The 24,429-nt window shown below is 45.4% G+C and overlaps 1 protein-coding gene across 1 annotated transcript in view; it reads left to right on the forward strand.

The window, feature by feature from the left end:
• ATP11C (ATPase, class VI, type 11C) overlaps positions 1 to 19,865 on the forward strand; it is a 41,727-nt gene extending 21,862 nt beyond the window's left edge. The window contains exons 19-29 of the mRNA XM_010572543.1: positions 71 to 334; positions 691 to 865; positions 1,529 to 1,631; positions 2,742 to 2,887; positions 3,284 to 3,343; positions 4,378 to 4,505; positions 7,001 to 7,136; positions 8,947 to 9,012; positions 9,849 to 9,952; positions 11,422 to 11,575; positions 16,306 to 19,865. Of these exons, the coding sequence (XP_010570845.1) occupies positions 71 to 334; positions 691 to 865; positions 1,529 to 1,631; positions 2,742 to 2,887; positions 3,284 to 3,343; positions 4,378 to 4,505; positions 7,001 to 7,136; positions 8,947 to 9,012; positions 9,849 to 9,952; positions 11,422 to 11,575; positions 16,306 to 16,422 (1,453 nt within the window). The 3' untranslated portion in view covers positions 16,423 to 19,865. The remainder of the gene's footprint in view (positions 1 to 70; positions 335 to 690; positions 866 to 1,528; positions 1,632 to 2,741; positions 2,888 to 3,283; positions 3,344 to 4,377; positions 4,506 to 7,000; positions 7,137 to 8,946; positions 9,013 to 9,848; positions 9,953 to 11,421; positions 11,576 to 16,305) is intronic.
• The last annotated feature ends 4,564 nt before the right edge of the window (positions 19,866 to 24,429 follow it).

The following is a 24,429-nucleotide window of genomic DNA, read 5'->3' on the forward strand; positions in this document are numbered from 1 at the left end:
CTGCAAAATAAGGGTTATATGGATTAAGTATGGACCAACCAGAGGAGTGATGTTTTGCTTCTGCTTGCAGGCTGCAGGAGCAGTCAGCAGAGACGATCGAAGCTCTGCATGCAGCTGGCATGAAGGTTTGGGTGCTGACAGGAGACAAGATGGAAACTGCCAAATCCACCTGCTACGCCTGCAGACTCTTCCAGACCAGCACCGAGCTGCTGGAGCTGACGGCGAAAACGGTGGGCGAGAGCGAAAGAAAGGAGGATCGGCTCCATGAGCTGCTGATGGAGTACCATAAAAAGCTGATTCAGGATGTTCCCAAAAACCGGGGAGGCCTGAAGAGGTAAGTGAGCAAGAGGACCCAGCCCGTGTGCATTTCGGATGCAGATGCAAAGTTTATAGAGAAATAGGACCATGTTGTGGCCCGGGGGACTCGCTGCTTGCAGGCACTGCAGCTGGCTGCTTCTTTTTGCTCGTCGTCTCTAGTATTAGTTGGTTTTGACCTTAATTACACAGTTCCCTTAGTGAAGGGCACATGTTAAATCCAAGCTTTTTAAGATTGCTAAGCCCCCCCAAAAGGGATGGGAAGAAGATTAATACAAAAGCAATTTCTTTTCCACTAAGATGATACAATTGGCTACATTGACGACTTAAAGTCTGATTTTTTTTATTTCAAATCTGGTCCTCGTTGTGTTGCAGAAGCTGGACGTTGAGCCAAGAATATGGCCTGATTATAGATGGCTCAACACTGTCGCTGATACTCAACCCTTCTCAGGACTCCAGTTCTAGTAATTACAAAAACATCTTTCTACAAATCTGCTTGAAGTGTACTGCAGTCCTCTGCTGCCGGATGGCTCCTTTGCAGAAAGCACAGGTATTTACTCTACTTTTAACTGACTGAAGCATATCATTAGGTGATGTGATGCACTTTTAATCCATTGGCTGGGACTTCTCCAGGCTATGTGTAAGCCTTGTCTGAGCTTGAGTGTGGTGGAAACACAGCACTCTTTCAAATCTGAATGTAAAACCTTTGTTTAACATGTTCGCAGGAAGCCACAAACCCAAGCCAATTAGAAATAGACAAAACCCCCTGTTTGTTCGTTTTTCCTTTCCAAATTTGTCAAGTGGAGTCCGTGACTTCCTCAAGCCAGCTGATGGTCTCCAAGCCTGATAAACAGCATGTTTCTTCCCCTCTTCCATGGGAGGGTTTCCTGCCCCCTGAAAGGTGTGAGAGGTCCCATCTTCTGGAGAGCAGGGTCTGGCAGAAGGAAAGGACAGGACACTGCTGCCTGGGATTTGTTTTTAAACACTGTCCTTCAGCCCTGTGCAGCTGGATCTTGGCTTTTGCTCTGGTTGGTGACTGCAAAGGAAATAACGAGGGCTTTTATTAATCTGAACTTTCCAGGTATTATTTTGCTGCTGTAAAAGCCAACTACTTGTTCTGGGGAGCTCGTGCAAGTGGGGCAGTGGGGGGTCTCTGGAGGATTTTTAACTGAATTCTTGTTTTCTGCTGCTATCCTTTTTTAAAATCTTTTAGATTGTACGAATGGTGAAGAACACAAAAGGGAGCCCGATAACGCTCTCCATAGGGGATGGCGCAAATGATGTTAGTATGATTTTAGAAGCACATGTTGGAATAGGTAAGACCTTTGGAAACACCCGTCAGACACCTAAGACCTGTCTGCTGTTGCTGGGGCTCACTGTGAGGTGCAGTCAGTATTTCTGATTGCACGTAGCTAAACTGATCCCACTAAAAAAAATGCGGAAAGTCTGATGTTGCTTGCTTTGGAGCCGGGATTTGACTCCAGATAAATGCTTGGGATCGTCATATACTGCTCACCTTTGATAATACCAAACTATAAACGGATATGATTGTGATAAACTGCAGATTGTGTTCAAAAACTCCATAGCCAAATTCAAGGTGGCAAAGTTGCTTGCTGGTCAGAAAAAAAAGGCATAAGTAGTAAACTGATGGGTGATTACTGGCAGTTGTTGCAAAGGCAGTGCAATGAAAATATCAGACTTTAATAGGACTAACTGGTCACTGCTGCTAGTAACTCAATGCTGGGGACCCACACATGTTTCCTGGGGGCTGATGCTCAGTTATGCTGTGTCTGCCTTGTCTGTATGACTGACATCAGGCGGAAACTATCCTCCTTTCTGCAGATTGGCATCAGAGATATGGGAATTACTGGAGATTTTTGTAATACCACTAAAAAAGGGGCAGTGGAAGAGAAAGGGCAGCCTCTTTATTTGGGGCTGTTGGAAATGCCGTGGTGCCCTCTAATGAATGGAGTCCCAGTGCAGTTTGTTTGGATGTGGCTTTTGAGTGAACAAACCCGTCTTTCTTGAGCTCAGCTCTGCGGGGATGTCTCGGGAGGCTGAGCGTCTGCAGTGAAATAACTAGGCTGTGAGAGATGCGGGCAAGCCCATGGGGAAACCAATTCCTTATCTTTTATCAGCTTTGCTTAGATACCCTTCACCACACTCTCTTACATAGGAACTCAGACAGCAACCTAAATATAGCTTAAAAACTCCAGAGGCAGGTCTGAGTGTTGTGGAGCCAAAACCACGCTGAGCCTTGCAGCACGTTAGTGTTTTGCTCTCCTGGGGCACTCGAGAGAGAAATAGGGAAATGGGGCCTTTCGCATGCCTTGAGACACTGAGTGATGTGAACAAACCTAGTGGGTAGCATCGTTCCAGATTCCAGTCCCTTAGGGATTAACCCCTTGCCACGCTTCTGTCTCCAGGTATAAAAGGCAAAGAAGGACGGCAGGCTTCCAGAAACAGCGACTATGCTGTGCCAAAGTTTAAACATTTAAGAAAATTGCTACTAGCACATGGGCATTTATATTATGTGAGAATAGCACACCTTGTACAGTATTTCTTCTATAAGGTAAGGAAGTGTGTGCAGCTTATTTCTTTGTTTATACTATGGATTTCTTTGACAATAGAAAAAAATAGTAAATGGGAAAAAAATGTGTAGGACATTTTGTAGCTCTGTTTTCCTTCCCTAAAACAGGCTGTATCTCTGCCATGTGCCTGTCAATTGAAATGTGCTTGTCAATTGAAAACAGTGCTTACAGGGGAATGTGAGCATGACTTTCTTCCAGTGTCTTCTGCACATACTAGCTGCTCATTGGATTAGTTTTGTGCTTGGTAGAAAACAATGCCCTACCTTGTCTGATACTGTAATATTAGACACTAATGTCTGATAACAGGAAAAATTATTTGGATTTAGATTGAAAAGTCAAGCGCTTTCCTGCTAACCATTTGTCTCTTGTTTTTCTAGAACCTTTGCTTCATTTTACCGCAGTTTTTATACCAGTTCTTCTGTGGATTCTCACAGCAGGTAACTTCCAGTAACATGTCTATAAAGCCAGGATAAAAAGCAATGAAGCACAATGAGGCTTCCTAGCAGAGACTTGACTTTTGGCATCCTGTCCCTTCCTCACCTCGCTTCAGAGGACAGGAGGAACTGACCTTGTTGCTCAGCACCGTGTCTGAAGCATAATATTTTTGAGACCCATAACTGAAAAGAAAGAAACCTGCTTTCTTTCCTTTTCCATCCACCACCCATAAACACAGGTGGACACCTTCCTAAAGTAGTGAGAGAGGGGTTTAGCTGGTTTGTCAGCACCTGATTTTTCTTGAGAAGATGTTTTCAGGCTTCCTGATTTTTTTCTCCTCTGCTACATTTCCCCACATGAAAGGTGTCTTTCAAAAAGAAGAACAGTTTGTTCTTTTATGACAGGCTTTTAAAAAAAAAAAAAAAAGACACATGATGAGTGTCATCAGAGCCTTGTGTAGTCCCAGTGAGCGTCAGAGGGACAGCTCGTGTGGTGAGTGGGTTCGAGTGCTTGGAGACGAGAGCTTTCATTTTTGTGTCAGCTCATGAGCTTTTGTGTCTATTCGGGCTCAAAAAGTAACAGTGAGGAAGAGTAAATGATAGGAGATAATTCTCTGCTTGTCTCAGCAGAACCACTTGCTTTTTTTTTTCCTTAAAAAAAGAAGCTATAATTCCTCTAAAACAGTCTAGTCTTCAGAGAGTCGCAGGAGACATCAAGTGACAAGCTACAGAAAAGCTGTGATAAGGGCTGTTTAATCACGTTTTTCTGGAGAATGAGCTGGAGATGAGACCAGCCAGTTACAAAACTTCCCAGCAGTGGGAGCGGTGTCCTGGCCACGTAGCCTGCTGGTGCCTTGGCCCCCTGGCATCGCATGGAGCATGACCCCTATCAAATGAAACTGTCCTATGTGGCTATGACAAAGGTATGAATCTGTAGGGTATGTACGGAGACAAGGGCTGGAAACTTTTAATCTCTTTGTGGGGAGACTTTGAAAGTGGAATTTCTGTCTCATTGTACCCTTTCTTCCTCTTTTAAGCCACTGTACGATGCTGCTTATCTTACCATGTACAACATCTGCTTCACATCACTACCTATCTTGGCGTACAGCCTCCTGGAGCAGCATATCAACATTGACACGCTGACCTCAGATCCTCAGCTGTATATGTAAGTAGCACTGGACTTGGGTAAGCCTCTGCACAACTTGGTTAACCACAGTTTAATTCTGTCGGTGCAGGAGCGTAAGCAGGTGTCCCTGCCCCATGTCAGTGATGGGGTTGCTGCAAACTGCAGAAAAAGCTGTTTCTGTCCCTGCTGGTTCTGCTGCTGCTGCATTAGAGCTGAGCAATGTCCTATTTCTACTTATTTATGCTCTCTGACAGTATCTAGTCTAGGAAATTGCACTGCTGTGTCTCTATAAAAAAATAAACTGTAGGCGGAATTCTTCATCCTTAAGAAAAATCAAGCTGTGAGTGTGGCCAGACCATTCATTCATGTTAGCTTTGAGCCAGGCAGCATAAGCCAAGCACATGATAGAGCGTGTAATGGATGGAGGGGAGACCTAGCTTTCAGGAGGAAAAAGATCCATTCATTTTCAGAAAGATGAATGTTCCTGAAGCCCAGCTCAGACAGGTAGTTCCTCAGCTGGTCTAAATGGATACCCTCCCCCAGGCCTCCCCTCCACAGGCCAAATCCCCATGTCAGAGACTATTACTGGGGAACTCCGCTCAAAGTTTTCTGCCACATTGCCTACAGCAAGCCCAGCTTAAGAGGCGACTGCCTTTCTCTGCTTTGCTGGTCACTTTCTCTCCTTTTGGCTGCAACTGAAGGGGGCTCCAACCTCCTACAGAAACCAAGATGCTTCCATCTTCCACCCCTGCCCTGCAGCCCTTCAGCAAGGACTAAGAGGCTTTTTTTTGAGGAAGCCCCTCTTTGTGCATCACTGTTACCAATTCCCTTGCCTGGCAGTAAGCTCAGTGCCGAGTTCACCTCTGTGGAGAGAGACCAGGTCAGGGCTGCTTTGGCCAGGGCTCTGTGCAAGCCCTGTTGCCATTGTACGATGCTCCTCAGCTGTGTAGGAGCTGTGTGTGGCAAAACTGTGCTCGAGCCAAGAGTGATGCCTTTGCAGGGACAGAAAAGGAATTAGCAGGTATCTAAAGGTACTGTGTGAAAGTTGCTTTAGGTACAGAAAAATCAGCAAATGCAGCAAGACCTGTAAGGCTAGGAAAGAGCTTGAGTGCTTTTGAAGTAAGCACTCAGGTCCATGATTGATTAGACTTCTGTGTTCCTCCACTCGTATGGCAAAATGCCACCACATGTATTTTTAAATAAATTGGTAATTGAATATTGTATGGCACAGACCAATAGCACCAGGCCTCTGTGCATTCGCCTGGTGCGTTCTCTATCTCTGGGGTCTGTCCATTGAGGGAAAACAGATATAATTGTGCAGGCAGATAGCTTTAGTTTGAATATTCATGACTGTGCATGTGTTGCTGAATGCAGAATGACTGCTGTGCCTCTGCTGTATGAAGTGCTGAGTTGCTGCAGTGCAGATCTCTAGTCTGAGGCGCTGTAAAAAGCCTGTTTACGATGAGCACTGCAGGATATAAATGGGAATGCAAAACAGAGCTCGCAGTGAGGAAGTTGGTTGTGTTTTCTCTCCTTGCAATAAAACTCACTTAGTCTGGTTTATCCACGCTTCTTACTCATACCCAAATTGCAGTATGTTAGAGTATTGTCACTGCATCATCACACATAGGATTCAGTAGGGATTTGTTTTGGAAACTGCAATTGTAGGAGCCCAGCACCACACTGGTTTGCAAGGCGCGTCTTGCTGAAAATGATGTATTGCCTTAATAGTTAGGAAGAAAAATGAGAAAAGAATGGGGATTTTTGGTTTTGCCATAAACATACTTTTTTCCCTCATCAATCTTCAAAGTTTAAAGAAAGTAATTTGAAAAGATAATGATGCAGGAAACTTTTTTAACTCCCTCCTGCCCTGATGGCCACTCTCCAGGCTTTGCGTGCGGTCTGTGCAGAGCTCTGCCCGTAGCGCATCAGTTTGCTGCTGCTGCCTCCGTGCCAGATCTCATCCTATATTCAGCCAAGAGCCTCCTGCTACAACCCCCATGTTAAAAACGCCCACCATGCAATTCAGGAGGTTATTTTCAGCCTGTGCAGAAAACCACCACTTCCAGGAACGGGACTTCAGAGCTTTTCTCAAAGAGGGAGTTTGTGCATTCAACAAAAAGAGGGAAACACACCACGGATTTGCTACATCCTGTATGGCTGCTCTTTAGCATTGCCCTGGTTTTAAAATTCAGCAGTTAATGTCAGATAGTGCGGGTGGTGCAGGGCTGCAGGAGAGGCTCAGGACAGTGTTACAGCTGTTTGCTTTAGGCTGGCTTGGATTATAATGCAAGTTACCTAGAGGAGGACAAAACAATTTAATATGCTGAACCTCTTATGATTTATCATGACCAGCAGCTGCATATGGCAAATGTTGTTTGCGTCCTGTATGCTGGCAGATATTTATGTGTTTTACCTCCTTGTCTCCTACAGCAAGGGCTTGCTCCAAAGCCTGCTGATCACCTGGCTGCGAGAGGTTTTGCAGCGCATCCTAAATGTGACGGTGATGTTCTTGTTACTCCATCTCTTGGCAGGAAGGTTTCAGATAATGCAATGCTGCAGTGGAGACCGTTCCTGTACTGGACCTTTCTGGGCGCCTTTGAAGGACTCGTGTTTTTCTTTGGGGTTTATTTTCTTTTTCAAAATTCATCATTGGAAGATAACGGAAAGGTAACACCACCAAAAAAAGAAAGAGAAAGATGAGCGTTTCTTTTGTGCACTGCCTCTTTTATGTGCCTGGCAGGGAATATCTACACGCTTAATCTGTGCGGTGTGTCTCGAGTCTTGTCCGATGGCATAGCCTTGCTTATGGTGTGATTCTGCAGCAAATGCTTGACATAAAACGTTATCCAAATTGCCATGGAAACAGGGCAGAGCTGGTTATACTCAGTAGGTAAAATAACTAGTCTTACACACAGCTTTATTCGAACCTGGTGAGCTTTGCGCAGCGCTCTTCCACTCTTCTGCGTGGTCCCAAGCATTGGCCCAAGGCAGAAGCAGTGTCCGTCCTTCCCACCAGCATGCTGCGTGAAATTTAGCACGTGTTTGGCTGGTTACAAGCAACTGAATTAGCCCACCTTGATAAGATGCTGCTTGTTAGCGCAGACACGGTACAGGGCTGCTTGTGGGCTGCACCTGCTCTGGGGTGTGATTTCAGCCTCCCTCCTCCCTTTGCAAAGGGGGAAGGCTGGTGCTGGGGTTTTGCTACTGTTTCAAAGCCAGCATAAGTTAGCACCGCTGTCAGAGCAAGCAGGCTGTTCTTCTTCTCCCTGCTGTCTGCTTGCTTGTGCTTCTTGTGTCGGGACAAGCGCTTACATCGCCACGTGAGCGAGGTGTGGGAGCTCTCTGGGTTAACTTGCACAGAAAGGAGGGAAAAAGAAAAGACTGATTTTTTCTTTTTCCTTTTTTAATCTTTTTGCCGGTTAACTGATTACAGAGCAAAGCATTAGCGCAGTGTGCCTGCCATGCACGGTGGCCTGGGCTGTCTCAGGACCCTTTCCCCAAGGCGCAAAACTTCTCTACACCATCATATGACACTTGAAAATAGCTTAACTTTTTTTAGTGGCTAACACTTGGAGAAAAGCTGAAATTTATGTGTATATATGCATACATTGCGTCAATGCCAACGTTTGTGGCCCCAGCTGTAAGTGGTCAAGCCCTGTATTGTAGATTCAGTGCTTTTCTGTATTTATAGCCATTCTGGCTGTATTTGAATAAAACATGAAGCACTGATATGTTCTGCAAATGCCTTGAGAGGTCAAGTCTATGTGGCACTAAAATAAGATCTGTGGTTATGTCCTGTTTTGTAAACACTTATGCCTGTAAGAACTGCTACCAGCAGTTGTTCATAATATCCATGTATGTTTGATTGACTCCTTTTTCGCTCCTATTGACTTTAATTTTTTTGCATTTTTTGAAAACTTTTACATTTCACTTTCTGTTTTAATGTATGCATTCAGATCTTGACAGCCTTTGGTAAGCATCCCTCCCATTCATTGCCATCATTTGGATTTATATACAGTATCTGCTTTTCTTTGTTGTGCATAGTCACTAGTATCTGCAAACCAAACCAGATGAAAAAATACCCATTGGTGCATTCTGCAAATGGGACTAAAACGAGACTATGAGCAGAGGTGTTGCGAGAAAGCAGAAACTGAGTAAATTACCAAGAAATCATGAAATACAGGTGGTCCAATGACTTGTATCCTCGATCGACATTGCTGTTAGTAGGAGGTTGTACCTGTCACCGTCCCAACTCTGGGTCACCCATCTGTGTGGCACTGCATGGCACGGGGTAGCATAGTGGGCGGCGAGTCTTGCGGGGTGCCCGATGCCTCTCCGAGCATCAATCCCCCGTAGCAGTCGCTCCATCCTGTCCTTCCCCTCCGGTCCCTGCTTGCACCCCTGTCCTCATCATCGTTTCTGTGCCTCTCCAAGGAGATGGACCGAGACGCCTGTGGCAGCGTAACGTGTTTTTCAGGTTTTTGGGAATTGGACCTTTGGGACGATTGTTTTCACCGTGCTGGTGTTCACCGTCACCCTGAAGGTTAGGATCTTCCTTCCTTTTTTCAGTTGCTTATTGCAGTCATTTTCCAGTGCATGTGCTGTAAAATCGGGCAGTAAATGTGTTAAAGATGAAGTTTCTCTGAATATGTTTCCCACCACACTTAAATCCTCTCCTATTCCGTAGAGGTAAAACTTGCTTATTGACCACTGTCCTTTGTGTAGTCTGTGGTCTGTATTCCTGGGCTGTGCTGGTCTATAAGTGTTTATGTTTTGTTTTGGTTAAATAGTTTTCCTATTTTTTGCCCTCTTTTGAGAACTCCAGTTGGTTTTGGTTGACTTTTCCCCACGCTTTCACCCCTTGGCATTCAGTTCCAGCAAGAGGAGAGGGACAATAGAGAACTTGGGTTTGTCCACCTCGTTTCAGCTACCCCTAAGCACCCGAGGGATAAAACAAAAGCACATCTGTCAAATAATAAGAGCAAATCTGCTCTGTTTCACAGAGCTTTCCAGAAAGAACAGTTTGCATAAGACCTTACAAAAGGTCTGTTATGTTTAGTTCAGGACAGCAGGTGGTGGCAGGAGGCAATTTTACAGCCCTTGTAACCTTTAGACATTTCTTCCCTGTAGCATCAGAGGTTGCATCAAATTTATTCTATTAAAAAGTGTCAGTTACAATTAGAAACTCACTGTTTCCTTGTTGACATTGTGCCAACCTGTAGATACTGAAAATATTCTCCCTGGTGCACATACCCGGAGGGGTAGCTGTTAGGAGAACCTTCAACCTTACTGTAAAAGCAGTCTGAAATTTCATATAAATACAGTCAAATACTCTCTGCATCTAATGCCTGTTTTTTGTGTCTCTCTTTAATCACACAGCTAGCATTAGATACCCGATTCTGGACGTGGATGAACCACTTTGTGATTTGGGGCTCCCTTGCCTTCTACGTGTTTTTCTCATTCTTTTGGGGAGGAGTCATTTGGCAAGTATCTTCTCTTCTTTTCACGGTGCTTTCTTAGGGGAATGCCCGGCACTGGCTTTGCAGGGGATGTAGCTGCACCATCCCCTCGTTCGGGCTATCCAGAGATTTAAGGATGGCAAGGTGTGTGCAACCATGCTCCTTTCTCTACCGGGGAGGGAAGGGATATCTCCATCCAATGCCTACTAAAAGCCAGTGCTGGAAGAGGGCTGCTGCATGATGTTCGAAGAGGTCTGATAGCCTGATTGCCATCCAGGGTGCTCGGCTTTGGCAAGATGTGGTTTGCTTTTCTTCCTGCAGGGTCATTTCTGGTGCTGAGGCCCTTGTCTTTTTTGGGAGGTTCTGGGGTAAATATTTCAGGATCTGTTTGTGCATGTGGATGGAAAAGGAATGAAAAATTGATGGTGGAAAGAAACCCAGTGATACAGAAGGAAGGAACAGACGAGGCAGATGGCAAAGCAAGAGGACCCAGCACTCTGGGGCAGCTTCAGAAGAAGAAATAAGCAGGAAAAAGCGCAGATCCTGCTACTGAAATCTTGGATCTGAGTAGGAGAAGAAATTCTCATTGATTTGAGTGCAACCAGCATTTTAGGCTTAATGTCTTGCAAAAGCAGGCAAGCAATAGTACATTACAAATATTAGTTTTCTGTTTCCCATGCTGGAGTAGATGTTCATGTTGATGTTTGCAGTATCTCCCATTTTACAGCTTTGCTTTCCCATGGGCTAGTGCCACAGATTATTGGCTAGATCCTTGACCCAGCAGCCTGCTAATAAAGATGTGGAACTGATGTAAATATTTTAATTGAGGGTCCCGGGCTTTGTTTAACTCTTCAGTGTTCCTAACCAACAGATACAGATCTCTGATCTAGCCAGATCTCTCTGCTGAAATGTGTGTTTTCTCCTGGTGTGTTTAACTTGCATAGCTCAATATTTTTGAGTTAATGCTAAGCAACAACTGCTTTGGGATCCTTGTCATCAGTTATGTGAGGCATTTTTCACAAGCAGCTGTCAGTTCCCCTCCATCAAGGGAGGGAGGAAGAGGCAAATAATCTATTGGGACCAGGAGTCTCTGGATTTCCACCATCAAAAACAAACCAGAAGCTATAGCAAAGTCCAAAGTTGAAATAAAATTATGTGGGTTTTAATAAAGTGAATAATTTATCTCTCAGTGATAGTAGCAAAATTGGTGATAGTAGCAAAATTCAAACCACTCCCCGTCCCAAAGTGAAACAGATGTGGAAGATGCAAAATACATCGTATAAGGTGACAGGACAGTCCTCCAGGACTAGTACAGTTGAAGACAGGAGATGTGTTGGGAGAAGGATGGACAGTGTGTTTCTGTGCAGGCTGTATCCATCTCCATCTGAAAGGGAGGCATTACTGGTAACAGTTTGATCTGAATCTGCCTTTGATTCTCACCTTCTTGGGAGATTTGTATTACCCAGAATTTATGTGTATCTTTTCTTTTTCAGGCCTTTCCTGAAGCAGCAAAGAATGTATTTTGTATTTGCCCATATGCTGACTTCTGTTTCCACGTGGCTGGCAATAATCCTCCTGATCTTTATCAGCCTTTTCCCAGAAATTCTTCTAATAGTTTTAAAAAATATAAAAGAGAAAAATCATCAGGTAAGGAACAAGATGGTGTATCGCACTGTATTTTTAGGAAGACCTCTCTTAATCTTAAGCACGAGATGAACCCGTAACAGTACTGCATACCACTTGTATCTTGAGGAAGGCTTTCTAGAGCCTCATCTTGCTCTTTCACATGCCAGAAATGTCAAGAAGCTCATCTAAAAATACTGCCTAGACCTGTAGTGAGGAGAGACTCAATCCGTGCCTTTCCTTAGTTGCCTTCACTGGATGGAAACCTGCCCTCTCTTATAAAAGTACAGTAACCCTTTTCCAACCTGAACTGATCATCAAACCCACCATATCGTGTCCTAAAAAAAAGCTGCTGCTTTTTATGTCAAAGAAGGTGTCTACAATGTTCCCCTTGGGTATGTTCTCAGGTGCTGGTGCAGGGGGAACAGGGTCAAGTCTTGTCACATCTGCCCACCCCCCTTAATAACCGAGAGCTCGTACCATGGCGTTAACCTGCAGTGTCTAGCTCTCCTTGAAAGCTGTTAAGAAACCTGACAACTTCCCTCTGCTGCTGGGGAGGGGGGCTTGTTTTAGAAGTGTAAACCATCTCCGAAACGTTTTCTTTGTCACTCCTGCAAATGGTGAATGCCGGCGCTGCTGGGCTCACAACTCACACTGTGCCAAAACAACCACCCTGCCCCTTGCTCTCTGCTTGCCCAGAGGTGCTGAACACCCCTGCAGCACTGTCCCCCACCCTGGGCAGCCCCTGCTCGCCCTCCGCCGCTCCTTGCGCCTTCCCTCCCTCCTGCAGCCCCTCTCTTTCCCCCTCCACCATCAGCAAGTCCTGCCTCTGGTCAGCACACAGCATATTGCCAGCTGGCCCCGGCCTCTGGCTATGATGTTTGCATGTCCTTGGGGCACGGCCAAAGGGACAGGGGCCAGCGCTGCCGGCACGGGGTCGCCCCCCACCCCGTCCATACCCAGCAGATGCTGGCAGACTGGGTTTGGCCAGGGTGGCTAGAGCCAGCCATCGCTCTGCCTGGCAGCACGGCTGCAGGATTTGGCCAGCGCAGAGGTAGCAGCAGTGTGCAGAAGTGGCTTCTGCTGTGCCCCGGACCAGCAGCGTGGTACTGGCAGACCGGTGCTCAGCTGGTCCGACTGTGTCCCAGGAAACCATGGGATGACCTTCCCAATACTGAGATTCAAACCAGGCTTCTCTCCTTGAAGCTCTGGTATCCCATGAGGTTTCAGCGTGCTTTCCTCACCTGGGATAACTTGTTATCTTTGGTCCTTATTTATAAATGATTATTATCTCGATTAAAAAAAAAAAAATCTAATGAAGTAGTAAAGGTTTTCCCCTGCCATAACATTTGAAATACAATTTTGGCATAGTATCGGTGAAGTAAAACCCATGTCTGCAAGACAAAAAAAAAACCCAGAAACCCAAACCATTAAAGTTGAAAGCAAGAGAGACTGTAAAAGAAGTATGGTTGAATTCTTTGAGGCTTCGTGTAATTTATTCCAGTTGAGTATGATTTAATAGTTTCTAGCTTGACACCCCTATTGAATAGGTTGGGAGCAAATTGCTTTCAACTGTGGACATAGGACAGTTCAAGGACAGTGACCTGGCAGGGTGATCTGAGGGTTTCTGAGCCCAGCTCAGCTCCCCTGAGAGGTGACCCATTTTTGCCTTCAGCTGTTGGCTAGAAGATCCATTCCCCCATGCAATACTTGGTTTCAAGAGTGCTTTATATGCATTAAAAAAAGGCTCTTGTGAAATCGTTTAGCAAAGCAAAGTGAGTCTCAACTAGGAAAAGTCTCTTCATATGTGCATACCAAACTAGACACAGGCTGAGCCATATTTAAATGTACATTTTGAGTAAGAGCTTTATAAAGTGCCTGAAGCAGATACCAGCTTTAGATGTCTGTGTCAGCGGTCAGACACTGAAGTGAGTCACCTCATTTGTAAAGGCATCTAAGACCAGGTAGATGATTTCAGATCTAGACGCTTTCTGAGAATCCTGACCTTAATATTAAAAAAACACCAAACATCAGTTTCCCAGGGGGAGCATTAAATTAAAAACAAGATTAGGGATGGTATTTAGGTGCCTGAACCCCTGACTTGAGAGCTGAGGGTCACTTCTGGAAGGGGAGGATGGACTGAGGCCAGGTCGATGGGTGTTTGCCCTTGACCTCAACAGGACCAGGTTTCACCCCAAGTTCCCTATAACCCAGCCTGTCAGCTCTGCTCAGTCTTTATTAAATTTTCTGTGTGGAAATGCTTTGGTGTTTTTTGGTTTGGTGTTTTGGTTGTGTTGGTTTTCTTTAACCTGCAAGGCGCATTTGTGTTTTCCTTGGTTTCTGCCTTTCTCTTTCTTGTACTGCAATTTTCTGTCTCTTGTGCTGTTGTGAACTAGGTAACGAAGCGCCTTCCTTCCTCAGGAACATCCACTATCTTCATGCTTTCTCAAACTTCCAGCAATCACAGCTTTTCTTGGAGTGAATAAGGTGATTTCCTTTCTGAGTCACTATGTGTTGCTTGCTCTATTGCTTTTTTCCTCCTTCTAACGCCTAACTCCTGAAAACCCCTGTTTAGATTTGCTGACCCAGCAGAGCCCTGCTTTCCCCCCCCCCCCCCTTGCTTTAATTTAAATCTTTTGCTTAAATATTTCATCTGTCTCTTCCCCTTTGGTCTCCTGCCGCACCTCAGGTGGGTGAGCTGGTCGTGCTGGCGATGTCCAAGTGAGGTGGACGCGGCTGGTGCTGGTTACACTCTTCCCTGCTGTAGTTTTGTGTGTTTATGGACCAGATACAAACTTGTCTAAAGCGTGGGACAAAGTGGACTCGATTTTAATTGTCTTCTGGATGATTTGGCAAACAGCTCAGGCTTGTTTGATCTAGGAGGAGCTCCCCAAGTGCCCCTCTTGCCCAGTCCATCCCACGCGTTAGTGCTACCGGTGCTGTTTGTACAAGTGAATAAGCCACTGCACTCAACCCTCCCAACAAGGGATTAGTCTTGGACTTGCCCACTGTGGGGATGGCGGGGCTACCCCACAGCCCAGTGTTCCTTGAAAACACGTCCCTAGCGTTTGGTTTCACTGCAGATCTCCACTATTACTCGCTATTTGAAAAATGCCAGTTATGTGGAGATCAAGGATGGCTTCCTCCTCCCTCGAAAGCACCTGTAGCATAAACCCCCAAGCCTGAAGTTAACTGTTTCAGGAACCAGGGCTGGTTTCTGAATACCCTCTGTGCCTCCTGCACTGCAAAACCCAGCCAGTATTAATCACTGTGTTATCTAGGGAGTATGTATTGCTACATCCCTTATGATAGGACTCAGCTGTAAAAAGGTGTGGGGGTGTGTGTGTGTATCTACGTTGTTCGACCGTTAGGCAGGGGCAAGCGTCGCGTGTGCTATAAGTCTCTTTGCCTCGCTGTTGCAGAGCAGCAGGAAGGCACCTGATTCATTGTCGGCCAGACCTTCTGTCAGACCACTTCTTTTAAGAACATTCTCAGATGAGTCTAATGTGTTGTAACAGGTACCCTGTCCAAAGGAGTTGGGATGGTTTTAAAAGGCATCGATTAACCAAATGTAACCTCTCCAAACCAATTAAACTGTGGTTCTTGTAATCCTTTTGACTATCGGTGTGGGGCACCTGTCCTTGTGGAATGGAGATGCAATGCTTGGGATGCATTTTAATTTGGGGACGTTGTGCTATCCAACCTCTTCAGAATCCCATGTGTGTACAGATTCTCTCAAACTGAAATATTTTGCAGTATGTAAACAAATCTTTCAATATAACTGATATTTTAGTCTAATGTTAACAGAAAATTTAATCTGAGAATGCAGTCAGTGAATCGTGCTAACAGTGGTTATAAAAGCTAACGCTGATGTATTTACAGTGAAGTATTCAAATCTCAGCTATTAAAATGATTCCAGTATTGCATCTGAATTGTACCAAAATATCTTTTTCTAGGGTGCATGCTCTTCTGTCAGATAGAAATAAGTACATTTTAATTCATCTGCATAGATTGAAACTAAATATGTGTACTTGTCTATGTATGTCAACATACAATACAGCAGGCATGTCTCTGTGTCCGTATGTATATACGCACACAGAGAGCATCCTAGCGCAAGTTTACTTGATTTTAAACATCGTAGTAAGCTGATAGCAGAATAAAAAAGTAAAAGTGCCTAATTAAATTCACAATTTCACTTTTAGTAAGATGTTACATAGCTGTGTGGTGTCTGCTGCAAACACAAAACTGCAAATTCTCTGCAAATCTCTCCTACCTTTGTACCCACACCTGCTTCTAAAGAAATCAGTTTAATCGGAATGGCAGGTCCAACAGCCAGGCTTGCCAGAGCTCCAAATGTGTCTGGCATAAATCCGGGTTTCTGCTTGCCTGGGCGTTGCTGGCAAGCTGAGTGGCTGTTCCTTCCCTGCAGACGTTAGGTGGTGCTCTCCACTACCATATACTGGTGCAGACTGGTGCAGGAAGCGGCTGGACTGGGGCAGAATGGAAGCTGCAGGGGACAGTGAAGCAGATGCCACTTTTAGACTTTATACGGCATTTTGCAGATTGTGCAAATTAATTTATCATCTTATTATTTGTTCCTTGGTTGTGAATGAAATTTGGCACTTTTATTGTGGTCTAATCATTCTTCTATAAAATGTTAAGTATTTTTTCTAAAAATAATAGAGAAAAAGCTTTCTGAGTTTGGGAATGTAATAATTGCAATACATGTGCATTTTTCCTTCTGATTTTTGCAGACTGACCCCTTTGATCTGCCTATATTAGTCTCATACAAACGTATAGAGAATGGTTATGTGAAGACTGAAGATGCTGTTACTAATCTGGCAGAAACATATCCTCTCAGGATACTTTAAAGTGCTCCATACAAACACTGCGTATTGTCACGCTGTAGGAAAAAACCATGGTTTTAACCTAACAGTTCTTTTTAATATTGCCAAGTACAGTAAGCAGCCATGCTGATAAAGCAGTAGCCAGGGCACTGGCCCCACGGTACCTGTTTGTCTTCGGGCTTGTGGCTTCCCCACCCCTCCCCCAAAAAATTCTGCAGAATTCGACGTTGTTGGAGGCTGAGAAAGCATCTTTAGGAATTCATCCAAAACAGCATGAATTGAAGTGCAAGAGAGCAATGCCAGCCCCATTTCACACGGGGGCTTCCTCTGCCCGCTGCAGGTCTGTCCGAGAGCAGCGGAGAGCTGCTGAAGTCTCTTGCTCTGCCTGACCAAAGAAGTAGCACAGACTTTAAACCCCAAACCAGTCCCTTCCAGCTCCCCAAAGGCACCGGGGAAAGAAAGCCTGCTCCTCTCAACGCAGAAGGCTGGATGCAGCCCTGCGAGCATCTCTGGTGGTGCTGGGGCTGCGACCCCTCGGCGGGGGGCTGCCCCCTCCCAGCGTTGGGTTGCCAGGCACGTGCGGCAGAAATACTTGAAAACTCGGGAGAAATCTTCACCGACGGTGCAAAGCCTTCAGTCGCGTATCCCTCCTCTGGGTACGGCTGGAAGCGGTCTGCGTTCCCTCCGCAGCCGTGGTATCCGTGCGGAGACCCGCAGTGCTGGGAAGCGCCTGAGCATCCTCCCGCAGCCGGTTTGCTGGTGGGTTTATTCCTGATGGAGCGTGAAGAGAAGGTCGTTTTCCCTCGTGTTGCGGCTGTTGGCGAAGGAAGGAAGCTTTTGTGGGGGAGGAAAGAATCTCAAAAGTTGGGCTGTGCCAGACTTTCAGCCGTTTTGCCCGGGTTCCTGTGGTTGTGCTTACGTTACTGCGCTGTGCAGTTGCTTCAACACTTTAAAGGCCTGAGCGACAGTGTGGTCCTTGGATGATCCCAGGGACACGGGCTGTGCCTGTAAACTTGCAGGCATATAAAACTGCATCTTGAGTTATTTGCACTAAGAAAAAAGAAGCCGGTTTAAAAATAAAAGGAAAACATGAACCTGATTTCATTTTACACTTTTATTTCGTTTTTAAATTGGCATGTTCTTTTTAAATCTACCTGTACCATGGTCGTGGGAACTTTTCTCTTTTAGGTTGCACACAGCAGAGGTGAGATGCCTGACTCTCCGTATTTTTTTTTTTTTCCCTCTGATACTTCATATGTGGAAAAAGCAGCTTTTTTTGTTGCTTTAAGTCATAAGCAGTGACGGAGCACCCTGTGTGCCACTGCTGTCTGGTGTGAAGGTCCCCCCTCCTGCTGACTGCCCCTGGCCCTGGTGCTCTGCAGAGCGGTGCAGAGGAACTACTGCGAGAAGCGTTTAAGTCTCATTTCAGAAGTAACGAGCTCTATGCTGCGGCTGGGTTTGGCTCCCGCTTGCTCAGGCTTTGTGTCATTTACAGGCAAAGAAACAACAACTTGGGACTAGATAGAACATTCCCTTCATCAAATTTTGCTAACGGCGGACTATTAATTTTCAGAAGAATCGAATCTTGCTCTCTGGCTGCCACCTCTGAGGTCTGTCTTCGACTCTGGTGGAAGCAGGATGTGGATCAGCTGCAGGCAAATTTTAGCGTGCATCATTAAGGACTTTGCGATGGGCCTTACCCAAGTGGGAAAGGGGTGTGTGCAGTCCCTATGCCCGGTGGCTGCTCTTATACCACCCAGCATGGGAGGGGACGTATGGACAGGACCACTGTATTATATACGCTGCACTGGCCTCAACGCAAGTGGTGTGTGTTAGCACCGTGTTAGCAACCGCGGCTCGACTCCTTGCTGCATGCAAGTAAGGAGCTGCACTTCCAGCATGTGTCCCATGGGCAAAGCTTTTTTTTTTTTCTCCTTTTTTTTTTTCCACTTTTCCTAGTTCATTTCATGGACCTAGAATTCAACTTGCAGACCTTGTCCCATTCTCAACTTTTCTTGCTAAAATGTGGTGCCTACAGATCGAGTATGCGATGAATACAATGAAGATATGCTCTATATGCCAAATCTAACCTTTCTCCTTAAATATACAGTTGCTGACTTGTGTTTACATAACCTTTAAAATGCGGGCGCTGAAATGCCTAATTCCTGTGATTCAAAACCATTCCGAGCCCAAATGGTCCCAAGCCTGACACCTTGCTTCTCAGTTTGTTTTGTGTCCTACTCTACTCTTAGGGTCAAAGTCTGTTCCCGTGAAATTCAGCTGGAGGTTTTGCTGATGACGTCAGTGGGAACAGAGCAAAGCTTGCCATGTATGTGTGAACTGTCCAAATAAAGCCACTTAAACGGGCTAATTTCTGGAGTCTGTTTTAAGACGGAGCCTTCTAAGAACCAAATCTTCCCATTTCCAAGTGTCCCGTCTCAGGATGGAGCAAGCCATTGCAATAGCTGTACATTCAAACCCAAGGCACGCGTGCTGAAAAGCGGGTTGGAATTAATGTGACGTGTCTTGAATAGCAGCTCTTTGGGGAAAATGCAGGTTTTCTTGAGCTTGGATCTTCAGCTAGTGCACTGGTGTAGCGCTGGGGATGCCAGGACAGCCGGGCTGCCCTGGACCTGCAGAAGAGCTGATCCACATCATTCAGCAATGCCAGAAGTGAAATTCCTATTGCTGTGGATGAGTGGTGAAATCAGGGGAAACAGGAGACCCCTTCTGGGGTTAGAGAAGGGAAGAAAAAGCGGTGGTAGTAACTGTAAGGTATAAGCCAGCAGGATGCTGAAGTGGCAGTAATCTGACAGTGATGCTGTGGTTGTTCATGTACCATAATACGCGCTGCACTGTTACAGTGCTCGTTAGTCAGCTAAAAGGTCAGTACAGGCTTATCGGTGGAAAAACTTGAAGGAAAAAAGGCTGGGTTTTTTCATAATAATTCGTTGAAGTTTAATCACTGGCTAGTGACACTGAAAGATAAAAAACGTAATTAAGATTCCCTCTAAAACTGTTATGCGATAATGGAGGAACTTGGTATAGTCATAGCTACTTTTCAAAAACTAATCCTAATCGTTATGAGAATATTATAAATGACTTGGAATTGCGTAAAAGCTTAAAATTGAATTTGTATACACACAGTTGAAAAACTTACCTAGTACTGCACCATTTATCCAATTTCCCAGCTACAGATTTTTTTTAAAAAACATGTAGTATATAGAAAGTGTAAATTATATACAGGCAATGAGAAGATACATTTTCAGCTTCTTGTAAAAAAAAAAAAAAAAAAAGGACTGCAACCTTACGTTTTTTTCACTTAAATGCAATTTTATACATTTATGTTGCTTTATATAAAAGAAATTGAATGTGAATGTTGCCTTTTATGAATGCAACTTGCTCTTTTTTCATTACAGAAACTTTTGTTTGAAGTAATCAATAAACTTTGGTATGTTGTTCTGATTAATATATATTTGTTGTCTGTCTTGTCTCCTTGGATGCTCCTAGGGAATAGTTTATAATGTGGGCTTTTCCAAGGCTGTACTAGGGGGACCATCAGCATTTTCCCTGGGGGGTAGATGATGCCAGCAAGGCCATACTTGGTTCTCTGATGTGGAGCAGCGTTTGCCTAAGGAAATACTGGTTGCTTCTCATATATTTTTATTTTTCCAGCAAGGTATTAGCAATTCTGCTGGTAACAGCTGCTGCACGTAGCTGGCCTACGTGCTCTAAACCTGTTTGCCTCAAAAATAATGTCAAATTAAGAAAGTGAGTCCTGTGAATTAAGTGAATAAATCAATTTACCTTTGTAGAAAAGTTGAACTCTGAGCTTTAGCTGACATTTAGGAACTGGGTAAAAAAAAAAGCAGGTTCATGTGCCCAACTTCCATATGTGCATTAAGAGTTTTTCTTAATGCTGTGGATTGGTTCTGTGTGTCGTGGCTACCTGTAATAAGTGGGGCTTTTTTAGTTCAAAGCCTAGAAGCACACAAGTGAGGATTATTCTGTGGTTTGTAAAGTTCCTGGAGCTGGTGAAGTTCAGGCCAGATATTTGCACTGATGAAATTCCAGCAACGCATCAAAACTGTTAAAGCAAGACTCACAGTGTTTGTATAATACACAAGAAAAAATACATTGACTTAATTTTTTTTTTTTTTTTTTTTTTTAGGACATGGGTCTGATTCAAACCAAAATGTTTGTAATGAAAAACTGACAGTTTGAAAAATTCTGGTTTGGCTGCCTCGATTTCTTCAGCTCCCATCAGCCACCAGAGGACAGATGGCTGTGCTATTTAAAACAAACTATAACCTTTAAGAAGCAGCTTGTACTATTGGAAACCAGATACACGCACTGAGAATCTTAATAGCCTCAGTGAGTGATAGTGAAAATCATCTGAAGAGCTGGAAAGGGTTTTACTCCGAGCTGGCTACCCAGGCTGACAGGACAAAAGTAGTAAATGTAAGACGGTGCGGGTCACCCGGTATTTCAAAAAGCGCCGAATTAGCATTTAAAACGCCTGTGTAACCCTTCATGTTAGGAAGGAGAAGCGATGTCACTGTGTAAGGTGGTTTTTAACAAGGACAGCAATTTTTTTAAAGGTCAGGCTGTTGGTGTGAGGGCTCCTGGCAGGCGGGGGGGGTCGCGGTGTCCCCGTCCCTCCCTGTTCCCCTGCAGCCAGGGCAGGAGGAGATGGCGACCGCAGCATCCTCGCTGCTGGGATTGGGGTTTGCTGCTTAAATCTTCACACGTCTGGGGATAACCTGCTAAGCTGGAAAATACGCTGTGGCCTGGAGAAAGGGCGTGTGTGCATCTGCGTGCGTGTTCCCTTCCAAAACCGGGGGTTGCAACAATAAATAAGGCAGGTCTGACTGACGCAGAGAAAAAGTGAGAGTGGGAGAGCAGAGAGGAGTCCTTTCTCTTGTTCACATTGACATAGCAGGTGACGTGAAGTCCTGGTCCTGCTGGAATCGGTGCAGCCTTAACTGCCTTCAGTGGGGCCGGGATTTCTGCCGGGCTGCGGAGGCTCTGCTCCTCCTGGACCAGCTTGGAGAGACCCCGCGCTGGCTGGCAGCCCCGGATCGGGGCTGATGCTGCCTCGTGCTCATGAAATCCTCCTAAAAACCCTGTTTATGAAAACCAACCAGAGCTTAACTACTCTCCTGCACAAGTACTTTGATGTCGCTATGCTTATTCCAGAGGTGAGCAATTCCCTTCAACATCAGCTTGACTCCAAACTACGTTTAGCCAGCTCTGTTTTTCCAGTTCTCAGCACCACCCTAAAAAAAAAAAAACTAAAGCCCTTCTGGCCCGTTTTGCCCATTGGAGTTTGGGCATGGAAGACCAAGCGGCTGCTCCCCATGGCAGCTGGGGCTCAGGGGCACGGAGCAGACGGGCAGGTGAGGAGAGGGTCAGTGGAGAAATCGCCCGGGAAAGCTGATGGGGCTAACGCGATGGTGTGGGGCAAAAGTGTTTGCAGCAGCCTTCCAGGTGGTGTAGCAGGAAAAATGGGATTTGGGCAAGCCAGGGAAAAACATTGCAACAGCTGAGCCCTGGATTGAGGAGAGCGGGGCTGAATCTTGGTGAAATTATCCAGCACCCGCAGGACCACGTGTGAGAGCTGGGACAGAGGGCTGAATTGAGGGGGGACAGGTTAAATTACCCGATTTAACCAGAAACTCTTTTCCCCAGCAACTGTCAGAGGAAGGGTGTTTCTGAAGGAGAGACTAGGAGACGGGATGGACTGAGCTGACGGTGACAGATGGGCGTTTATCACGACGCTTTCGGAAGCCGCTAACGAAGCGGTATCTCCAGCAACACGCTGGGGCTGGAGCAGCCGCAGGCGGACTCACTGCTCGGCCCTTGCTTTCTGCGCCATCCCGTGCTGAAGTATGAAAGCAGGAGCTTTTGGAAGTTGCAGAAATGAAACCTATGTTTTCTCCAAATTATAACAAAAATATGTGCTGGGGAGAAAGAGCTGATATAATCATTCAGATTGGTCTCAAAAGGTGATCGCATCACTGTGAAGGCTCAGATCTCTGTAGCTGCTTAAAATGGAGCATTCCTGTTCAACAAAACAGGTATTTTTGAAGGGTGATTTCTAAAAACCAAATAATGGCACCAGTCTCCACAAAACCTTCTAGCCTTTAGTCTGAAGGGAAAAAAAAAAAAAGAAAAAAAAAGAAAAAAAGAAAAAAAAAAAGAAGAGGGTTTTGAATTTTGTTTGAGGTTTTTTTTTCCAGCCTCTGATCTGGAATTAATGCAATGAGTAGGAATTCTCCCTACACCTTCTCCTTAAGACTTAAGGATAAGGAATTGCACCCACCTGAAATAAAACTCTGTAAACAGAGGTGCTGCAGGTGCTGGCGAGATTTTCCCCAGCTCTCTGAAAAGACTCTTGCCCTTCGCACACAGATGTATATGTGCCTCTCTCAGAGCGCTGAACATTGTTACAGGGCCTGGGTGGGAAATCCCTGAAAAAGAAATACCCGTGTTTCTGGCTGTCATTGTTTCGTTTTTATCCATCTCCTTGTCCTCTCTATCTCAGCTCATCCTTCCTTGGGCAGGCAAAGAGTAACTCTCGTCTCTGGAGGAGGCAGATATGCTGAGTAGCTTCTGTCAGGGTAAAATATGAGAAGCTGGACGGTGCCTCTGCTGAATGCATTGCTGGAATAGCTGGGAATTTGTCATGAAATGCCTGAAAGAAGGGACTGTAAGCAGCCAGGTTTCCAAGAATCTTTGTGGCCGTACGGGGCTTGCATGGGAACAACAGTAAGGAAAAGCCGTGACCAGTTCTCCTTCAGTTTGAGCAAACACAGCTTTTCCGTGCCGAGAGCCGGCTGATGTTGTCTTGAGCCAGCTGGATTGGCTGGAGGAGGTGCAGCTTTGGGATGTGTGGGATTCCTGCCGGCATCCTCTGCCGAGGTCCAGCCTAGCCCACCCGGAGCTCGGGTAGGGTGCGTTGCCTGCAAAGACGTGATCCAGATCCAGTCTTAATCGTTTTGTCTTCTGCTCAGAGAGCAAGAAATGGATTGATTGCCAAACCTTAGGGAGAACATAGCTGTATCCTCTACCGGCTAGCTTTATTTTTCCCAAAGCCGGAGCTAAGAGTGGGTATGTACCACTCAGGGCTGGTGAGTCCCGCTTACAGCAGGGCATCCCCCGCGCAGCCGTAGAGCAAAAAAGAGACTTTGAGCACTCGGATGGGCCTCAGTTCTGCACGAGCTGTTGCAGTTTAGGGTAAATAGCATTCCTGAGATAAGAATACAGAAGGGATGTGGTGTGGCTGTCTTTCCATGCTTATAGCCTTGCATATGGCTATTTTATAACTACGTTTTAGTGCCGTGCACCTGAGCTGGATTTTTTGATGAGTAACTGCACGTGAACTCTCCCTGTCGCACAAGATGTGCTTTATGACCAGACAGAAAATTGTCTGTTCAAACTGTTAAGTTAGTGAGGACCTGCTGTGCGACGAACAAGGAGCACTGGCTGAATGGGTAGTTTTTCCTTGAAAAATTCTGTATCAGTGTAAGAAGGGACACAGTCTACCAAAAGATGGTATTTTTCATACTACCATTGTTAGACCTTGGGTCCTAAATTAATAGCCCTGACTGCTGAAGTGTTGGAAAAAGACTGCCATTATAGTAAGGAGCATAATTAAAAGGTTGTTTTGGAAAAACAGGAAGATCCACTTCTCCGTGCAGTCTTCCCGGGTAGCTCAGGCTCCTGTCGAGAATGAGCTGGCATCGTTTGAACCTCAGCATCGGGGAAACTGAGGCTGGCGGGTCAGGCCAGCGCAGTGCTTAGAGCTCTGGCCAGCTTTGGCTATAGTATGGCTTAACGTAGTTCTCATAGGTTGTTCAATGAATTTGCTAGAACGCTGCTTGCAGAGGATGAAAAGACTTTTTTTTTTTTTTCCCCTTAGAGAAGTGGTATAGGCACAAAGGCAGGGAGGAGCGGGTCCAGCTGCAGGGTGCTGTGGTGGGGGACGCTGGAGATCAGCAGTAAATTTAAAAGAAAAAAAAAAGGAAG

The sequence above is a fragment of the Haliaeetus leucocephalus genome, unplaced genomic scaffold (genome assembly GCF_000737465.1).
Source record: "Haliaeetus leucocephalus isolate CR32 unplaced genomic scaffold, Haliaeetus_leucocephalus-4.0 Scaffold340, whole genome shotgun sequence".
In the NCBI taxonomy this organism is placed as follows: domain Eukaryota; kingdom Metazoa; phylum Chordata; class Aves; order Accipitriformes; family Accipitridae; genus Haliaeetus; species Haliaeetus leucocephalus.